At 45.0% G+C, this 8,545-nt stretch overlaps 1 protein-coding gene across 1 annotated transcript in view; it reads left to right on the top strand.

Moving 5' to 3' along the window:
- Nucleotides 1–8,545, top strand: part of SFXN4 (sideroflexin 4) — a 17,305-nt gene that overhangs the window by 4,658 nt on the left and 4,102 nt on the right. Inside the window, exons 7-10 of the mRNA XM_008582870.1 lie at nt 183–261; nt 1,155–1,393; nt 5,356–5,414; nt 5,915–6,032. Coding sequence (XP_008581092.1) covers nt 183–261; nt 1,155–1,393; nt 5,356–5,414; nt 5,915–6,032 — 495 coding nt within the window. The remainder of the gene's footprint in view (nt 1–182; nt 262–1,154; nt 1,394–5,355; nt 5,415–5,914; nt 6,033–8,545) is intronic.

The raw sequence follows: 8,545 nt of genomic DNA on the forward strand, positions 1-8,545 counted from the left end.
CGGAAAAAGACAAAAGACAAAAAAAAAAAACAAAAAAAACCAAATCAATACCTGGAGCACACTGGCAACGAACAGTCTGACCTGTTACAGGAACTAGCTCAGGTGTTAGTTCTCTGCTCTTGAGTATGTTCAGCTGATTTCTTCATCTCATGCAGTAATGATTTTTCTCTTTTATTTTCTAGTTAATCCCTCTTTTTGTCCAAATGAAGTATTCCCTAGATAACCTTTGGATCAAAAGAGCCTTACCTGTGGTCGTTCTTGGTGAGCAGGAGGGGCTGGGGGCGCACAGTCTGAGGCTTGTGTTTCAGGTCTTTGAGCCTTCCTCCATCTTCAGAGAAACCCGGTCCCTTGGCCACATTGTGACTGATGACAGCTGCTGTTTATAGCCTGCCAGGGTCCCCAGGCCCAAGTTAGGTCTTTGGTATGAGAGGCGACACGTTCTCTGTAGATACCCCTTTAATTGCCAAAGGATGAACACAAGCCTGGAAACACAAATTATATTTTAAAGTCTATCTGTACAAACCCAGTACGTACAATATTTCACTTAATCCTGACAACAGTTCATAGGTAAGAAATATTTTTATTCCCATTTCCAGATGAGACTGTGTCACAGAGAGGTTAAGTAACTTGGGTAGGGTCACACAGTGAGCAAGTGTTAGGTAGTGTAGGGATCCCTCCCTGCTAGTCAGACTGCAGAGGGAGTGACAGAGATATTCGCTGAGTATTTTGAGTTAGCCAGCCTGCAAGTTCACTGGTTCATGCTCTGAATTGGGCCTTGGGAATCACAGCAGTTTGAAAGTTGGCAGAATGATGTCAGTGGTGAAATTGGGGAAATTATGTTACAGAAACGTGGTCAAACCAGGTGAAGCAAAGACGCAGCATATTTCAAGGATCCCATAATTTCTCCTGGAATCCTGTCAGGGAGTTGGGCTGACCCTCAGGGGTGTAGGTACCCGGTGCTGGGCTGTAGTCAGGATCCAAGATTGAGTAGCCAGATCTTACCTCCATAGCCTGTGGCAGGTGATGACCCGAGGGTCAGGAGAAGGGCAGCCGTCAGCAAAAGAGGCTTAAAGTGGACAAACACCTGGAATGATGTTTCTCCGCTGGACTGAAGCTCATCCCTGCATTGCATGTTCTGTTCTTTACATCAACAGCCCAAGTTAGTGGAATGAATGTTTTTGCATCCCGAAGTTTTGAGCCTGTCCGCGGGATCAAGGTCATGGACAAGGAAGGCAATGTTGTAGGCCATTCCAGAAGAGCTGCACAAAAGGTAGGGGACACAATGGAACTGGAGCTTTGGGGAAAGAATTGGATTTTCTGTTTGAGAGCTGGTGACAAATTCATGTCTACCTTTCTTTACCCTGTCTTCCCTCGTCATGCGGAGAGAGATTCTGCCCCCTGATGTTTAAAAGATGGTGAATTATTCTGGGTTCTCCTGAGAAACAGAATCAATAGAGTGTATGTACATATCTATTAAAAGATTTATTTTAATGAGTTGGCTGACATGATTGTGGGGCTGGTAAGTTGGGAATCTGCAGGGCAGGCCAGCAGGTGCTGAGGCAGGAGCTGGTGCTGCAGTATTGAGGCAGAATTTCTTCTTTGGGAAACCTCAGTTTTTGCTTTTAAGGCTTTCCAACTGAATGAGTCCAACTGAATTGAGTCCCACCCATGTGATGGAGGGTCATCTCCTTTACTTATTTTTTTGTCTTTTTTTTTTTTTTTTTTTGTGACCGGTAAGGGGATCACAACCCTTGGCGTGGTGTCACCTGCACCGCGCTCAACCAGTGAGCGCACCGGCCATTCCTATATAGGATCCGAACCTGCGGCGGGAGCGTCACTGCACTCCCAGCGCCGCACTCTCCCGAGTGCGCCACGGGGCCGGCCCCATCTCCTTTACTTAAAATCAACTGATTGTATAGATGTTAGCCACATCCCACAGCAAAACCCCTGCATCAACACCTGGATGAGTACTTGTTTAAATAACCAAGTACAGTCTGGCTGGTTAGCTCAGTTGGTTAAGTGCAGTGTTATAAATAACCAGATACCGTCACCAAGTTGACCCATGAGATTGATCGTCACAGATGGGCACTGACAAGTCTGGGCTCCTCTCTGAGTGTGAGATCTTGTTATTCAAGTTCAATATCCACCCACCCCATAGATGCTGATTGGGGATCCCTCTTGGAGGCCATTCCCCCTCCCCCAGCCTGCTTTGCACTCACAGGGTCAGCGGACACCCCTCCCTGGGTTTAAGAGAAACCCTCCCTCTTTCACCTCACAGTAGATTTTCTTACAGTCTTCATCATTGAGGACCAATTTTTGTCAAGGGTGGTATTGGGAAATCCAATGCTCTCATTTAAAACATTTTCCTCCCTGGGTTTAAGAGAAACCCTCCCTCTTTCACCTCACAGTAGATTTTCTTACAGTCTTCATCGTTGAGGACCAATTTTTGTCAAGGGTGGTATTGGGAAATCCAATGCTCTCATTTAAAACATTTATAAAAAGCCTCATTTTTTTTTTTTAAAAGATGACCGGTAAGGGGATCTTAATCCTTGACTTGGTGTTGTCAGCACCACGCTCAGCCAGTGAGCCAACCGGCCATCCCTATACGGGATCCGAACCCGTGGCCTTGGTGTTAACAGCACCGCACTCTCCCGAGTGAGCCACAGGCCGGCCCAAAAGCCTCAATTTTTTAATACATTTAACTGTTAACTTGTTTATTCTTTTGCTCAATTCAACACAGTGGCTTCTGGGTGCATTCAACTGTAAGTACCTGGAATAGTCTGTGGTAGTTTCATTCTGGGTGTGGACTTACTTTTTAAATAATACATTTTTTAGCAGGTGAGGTCTTTTTTTGGTCTCTGTGAAATGACTAGCTGAAGGATTACTACGTGAGGCGGGAAGAACAGCGTGGGACAGCCCCTAATACCAAGTGAAGGGAGGAACCTGGCCTCTCCCATTCAGGGAGACCCCCTTAGCCAGCCAGGCATCCTTCTACTGCCCAGCGTGTCGGTGGAAGAGGAGGTCACAATAGATGACTGCTCATTTGATCTGTAAATACCTCATTACGGCTCGTGAAACCTATTACTGTAAATCCTATCAATGATTGATAGCTGAATTATAGACCATCTACTAGTGTGGCCTCTTCTAAATGAATTAAAACAGGGACACAATAATTATATGTAACAAAGGGATAAATTGCTGCCAGAAAGAAAATATGTCTACAGTTGGAAATGAAGGTTCTGTGCCTTAGAAACCACCCTAAAAACACATTTTTTAAACAGCTTTATTGAGGTGTAATTTATATACTGTAAAATTCACCCATTGTAAGAGTACAGTTTGAATTTTTCAGTTTACTTTTTTATTGTTTTTTTTGACAGCACACTCAAATTTTGGTCAATTTAAACAGTTGTGCAACCATCACCATAGTCCAATTTTATTTATTTATTTTATTTTATTTATCTTTTTTTAAAACTGACCGGTAAGAGGATCTCAACCCTTGACTTGGTGTTGTCAGCACCACATTCTCCCAAGTGAGCCACGGGCCGGCCCTCACAGTCCAATTCTAGAACATTTTCATAACCCTAAAATCTTCCCTTCTGCCCATCTACAGTCACTCCCCTCTCCCACCCCAGTCCCAGGGAAACATTGATCTGCATTATATCTTCCTCGTGTTGCCTTTCTAGAAATTTCATGTAAATGAATCACACAATAGTTCTTTGTGTCTGGCTTCTTTCACTTTTGAGTTTCATTCATCTCATCCTGTGAGTCAGTTGTTCGTTCCTCTTTTTTGCTGAGTGCATTTCATTGTATGGGTGCACTACATCCTGCTTACCCATCGCCAGGCGATGGACATTTGGGTTGTGTCAAGCTTTTGCTATTATGAATAATGCTGCTCTGAACACTGACTTGCAGCTCTGTGTGGACACGTGTTTGCATTTCTCTTCAACTCTATTTTTGTTTTTTGTTTTTTTTTTATGGCTGACTGGTACAGGGATCCAAACCCTGGACCTTGGTGTTACCACACCATGTTCTAACCAACTGAGCTACCAGCCCAGACTGAATCAATCTTAAATTCATGATGTTAGTATTGCTGTGACCTCTTCAAAAGCTCAAGAGTGGAGAACAAATGTTTAATCAACATGTTGCCCCAACACCTCTGGCTTGCCAGGCACTGTGCTGGTCCCTGAGGACCCAAACCGTCGTGGTTCAGCGTCCCTTCTTGCTGGGACGCCCAGCCTCCCAGTGGGCAGGCAGCCTCAGGCCCGCCGCTGTCTACCATCCATCTCACCAGGAGGAGCTTCATTTTTCCGCATGAGGGCCAATTTAGGGTAAAAGAAAAGGTTTGATGGTCTGCTTAAAAAAGTAAAAGAAAAAGTTTATCTTTCTCTTAAGAATTAAGTGTCTGCAACTGTGAGTAAGCATAAGCGTTCTTTTATCATTTCCCTGTCACCAAAAAGTTTATTTTCTTTGGCTAAAATTTCAGAAACTGCGTAATCAGAAGTATCTGATTGTAACAGGACACCTTTGATCAGATTACCGAGACTAGTTGAGGTTGTTTTCCCGCAACTGGCCTCATAAGCCTCACAAACAGCCCCCCTGAGCACGGTGTCTTGTTTGGAAAGCTGTTTGGAAAGCGTTTCCTCTTATAAGTGAGAGAAATGGAGAGAGGCAGGCGGGCCTCACCCCACTGGCGTGGAAACACGCTATGCTCAGTAGCCACTTTTCCCTTTCTAATGTTGAATGACTTTACCTCATAATCCTAAAACATTCCTTTCTTTCATTTTTTTGGTGACTGGCTAATCGGGGATCCGATTTGCATTATCAATACTGTACTCTAACTGAGCTAACTGGCCAGCCCCCTAAAACCTTATTTCAAAAATGACCCTCCTCCAGGGCCGGCCCCGTGGCCACTCGGGGGAGTGCGGCGCTTGGGTGTGCAGCGGCGCTCCCGCCGTGGGTTCGGATCCTATATAGGGATGGCCGGTGCTCACTGGCTGAGCGCGGTGCAGGTGACACCAAGCCAAGGGTTGCGATCCCCTTACCGATCACCAAAAAAAGACAAAAAAAATAAAAATAAAAAAGACCCTCCTGGGCTCCCTCTGTCTCGTGGGGGGAAAGGTGTTCCCTGCAGAGGGACAGCACGAGCTGAGCATGAGTGTGTCATCCCATCTATAGTCTACCAGGCAGAGGTGTGTGCAGAGAGCTGGGGCACCGGGCAGCCAGGGAAGGCAGATTGTAGCCAAGTCATGGGAAGCTGCACGTGGAAGGAAGGGAGTTCAGAGCAGGACCGGGGTGGGGGTGTCTGTTCAAGTTGAGCACACAAGCATGCTGGTAATAGAGCTGTGTCTTACCTAGGGGCTGGGACATTTTATAGTCAGAAGTATTCCTGAAGTCTTCACCTACTTTTTTAAAAGGTAAGAGGTACATGAATCTCCCCAGGTGGGAATGAACATTTTGACAATCAAAATTCTTATAAAACTGGTCAGGGCTGGCTGGTTAGCTCACTTGGTTAGAGTGTGATGCTGATCACATCAAGCTCAAGGGTTCGGATCCCCTTACTAGCCAGCCACCAAAACTAAAAACATGAAAAAATAAACCGGTCAGATACTGGACCTGGTAGAAGGAGTGGAAAGGACGTTGTTTGTGTGAAAGGACGTTGGTGACACCAACCTCAGAAGGCCGTGTGGGATCCAGTGAGCACATGCATGTGAAGGGCTGACACCGAGCCTGTGCCATACTGAGCACTGGGTCCCTGCAGCTGTTTCGATTGCCTCTTTGTGTGTTGCCTGGGAACCAAGATGTGGGCCTGTGCCACATGCAGGATGGAATTAGCCACTGTTGGAGAAGGCTGGCCTCTAACGAAAAGGCCCTGAAATGCTTAGCATCACTGTGAGCTGGACCTTGTCTCTTACAGGACCCACTTTTTCCCACGAAATCCACGGTTATTATGGACCGTAAAACTGACTAGTACTTTCCTGGTGATGGGACTGATGGTACCAGTTTCTTTCAGTTTGTTTCCACAAATTGGACAGGTAAGTGCCCATACGACCTTCTCTTAGAAAAATAACTGGGTTTTTATTTCATGGTTATAAGAGTAAAATAAATAAATTATTCTCCTTTTAAAATATCTGCAAAGTTTATAAAAATATAAAACAAAATAATAGTATTTACACATAATCCAATCCTCCAACCTCTTGTGCAGTTTTGGATTCTATTTTTCTGAACAGTATATCATAAGCATTTTTCTGGGGTATAAAAAAATTCTTGGGGCTGGCCAGTTAGCTCACCCAGTTAGAGTGTGGCACTGATAACACCAACTTCAAGGGTCCAGCCACCAAAAAAAAAAAAAAATTTTTATTAGATTTTAAATACACTATAATATTCTATAGCAATGCCTTGTCCAGTAGAACTTTCTACAATGTTGGAAATGTTCTTTATCTGTGCTGTCCAATATGGTAGCCACTAATTACATGTGGGTACTGAGCACTTGAAATGTAGCTAGTGTGACTGAGAAACTGACATTTTAATTTAACTTAATTTAATTTTAACTTAAGTACTCACACGTGGCTAGTGACTACTGACTTCAACAGCATAGTTCTGTAGATAATCTATAATATATTACAATTTATGATGAGTCAGACTGCCTGGATTCAAATTCCCAGCTCCTCCATGACCTTGGTCAATTTCCTTATCTCTTAAAGAGAGTTGAAGATAATGGTATGTCTGCCAAGGGTAGGTATCAAGGACATTTAATGCTAGTAGATATTAACGATTTCTGGCATTTTTGGCTGTAAATTTCAAATGCTTATTTCTGTCACTAAACCTAAAATTGTTAATGCCCTCCAAAGCATTTGTATTTATGGAATGATCTTGTACAGAACCCCAATTGTATAGGTTTTTAGGTTTATAGAATCATTCATTCAGATAACTTTGCCAGCACATAATGTAGAAGGTTACACTCACTTTGGGGGAAGAGGGTAGAGGATCGGGGCAGCATCTCATTAAAATAAAATTTTAGAAGAAAAAAATATTTTTAATCCTCATAGTTCCACCTATTAGAATGTGGTTTGTGACAATAAAATTGCAATACACATGAATCCTTCTGTAAACAGTTGCTGCTGAGTGCAGGAGCACTCCACTGAGAGGTTAGCCCATTTACAAGGAGTCCTTACACCTTGTGAGATTTCCAGCCACTGGGATCTGGGCTCCTCCACTTTCTTGTATTCATTCACTCCACAAACGCTGGCTGAGGGTGGGCGACTCCTGGTAGACCTGATGTGAGGTGCTGGGATACAGCAGGGAGTGAGTTAACATGGCCCCTGACCTCGCATGTATCATGGAGGGCGGAGGAGCTGTGAAAGAGGGGGTGACATGTGGCCTCTTGAGAGCTCTGACAGATAAAGCCACAGAGCCCAGTGACCCTGATCTGGCTGGGAGCAGAGCAGGAAGGGCTTCAGGAGATCCCCGGAAAGGAAACTTTTGTCTAGCTCCCTTCTCTGTCATCGGAGAGCCAGAATCCAGAATCAGCTGTGTTTGTCATTAGATGGCCATGGCTCTTTCCAGCCTTGTCTTGTACAGACTTGAGTCATTATGGGCAGCAGGATTCATTTTTCCAGTGTCAGGAACAATTTGGGTCCTTCTTGGTGTTATCATTTTGCTCCTTGTCCAGTGAAATCTTTGTTCTGTGGCCTCTTGCTGTGGCTAGAGCCCTTGTAGGCATGTGGTCCCCTTTCCTCTGGAGAGGCTGGGTCCAGGACATCCTTTCAGTGTTCAAGATGAGAGGTGGCCCTCCTGCCTTTGACCACTACCATCCTCTGTTCCCCACTACAAGCCATTGTCACTTAGGCTTAAAGTTACTGGGCTGAAGGAATTGGACTTGGTTCCTCAGGTCAGTGAGGGAGAGAGACTCCTCCTGCACGCAGAGAGCACAGCGTGGCACGCGGAGGCGGTGGTCAGCGCTGCTGGGGGTGGCGGAGATGGTGGGAAGCGCAGTGTAGGTAAAGAGAACAGCTTGGACAAAGGCATGGAGATCTGCTCCAGTGTGGCCCCCCAGGGCACTCTGAGTGGCTCTGTGTGGCTGGAGTCGGGGATAAAAGAGGCTGCAAGGTGCTCCCACTTCCAACAAGAGTGGCTTCTGTTTATCCCACACCTTCTGCGTACCTGGGACTGTGTGAGGTAGCGTGTGTCTTCAGAGCAGTCCTTCAAAGCAGGTTTTGTTACTTCCATCTTACAGATGAAGAAGCCAAGGCTCAGGGAAATGCACAATTTGCCTACAGGTTATTCAGTGTGGAATATACTAAAAAGCATATGTACTTCACAGGGCCTGGTTTTCCAAAGTCTTGCAGTTTCAAATATTGACCTTCCAAGGACAGGAAATTTTCTTCAGGCTATAAGTCTCTGTTGCAAGATAAGAATTGTGGCACAGCAGGTTGCTGGCTCAAACACAGACTAGTTACTGATTGTTGTGTAAAGATACTGAGAAAGTGCTGTAAGAAGGAATGTTTGCTAAGATCAAGCTTTTGTTGATAAGACCACTTAATTGTCT

The sequence above is a fragment of the Galeopterus variegatus genome, unplaced genomic scaffold (assembly GCF_000696425.1).
Source record: "Galeopterus variegatus unplaced genomic scaffold, G_variegatus-3.0.2 Scaffold2748, whole genome shotgun sequence".
In the NCBI taxonomy this organism is placed as follows: Eukaryota; Metazoa; Chordata; class Mammalia; order Dermoptera; family Cynocephalidae; genus Galeopterus; species Galeopterus variegatus.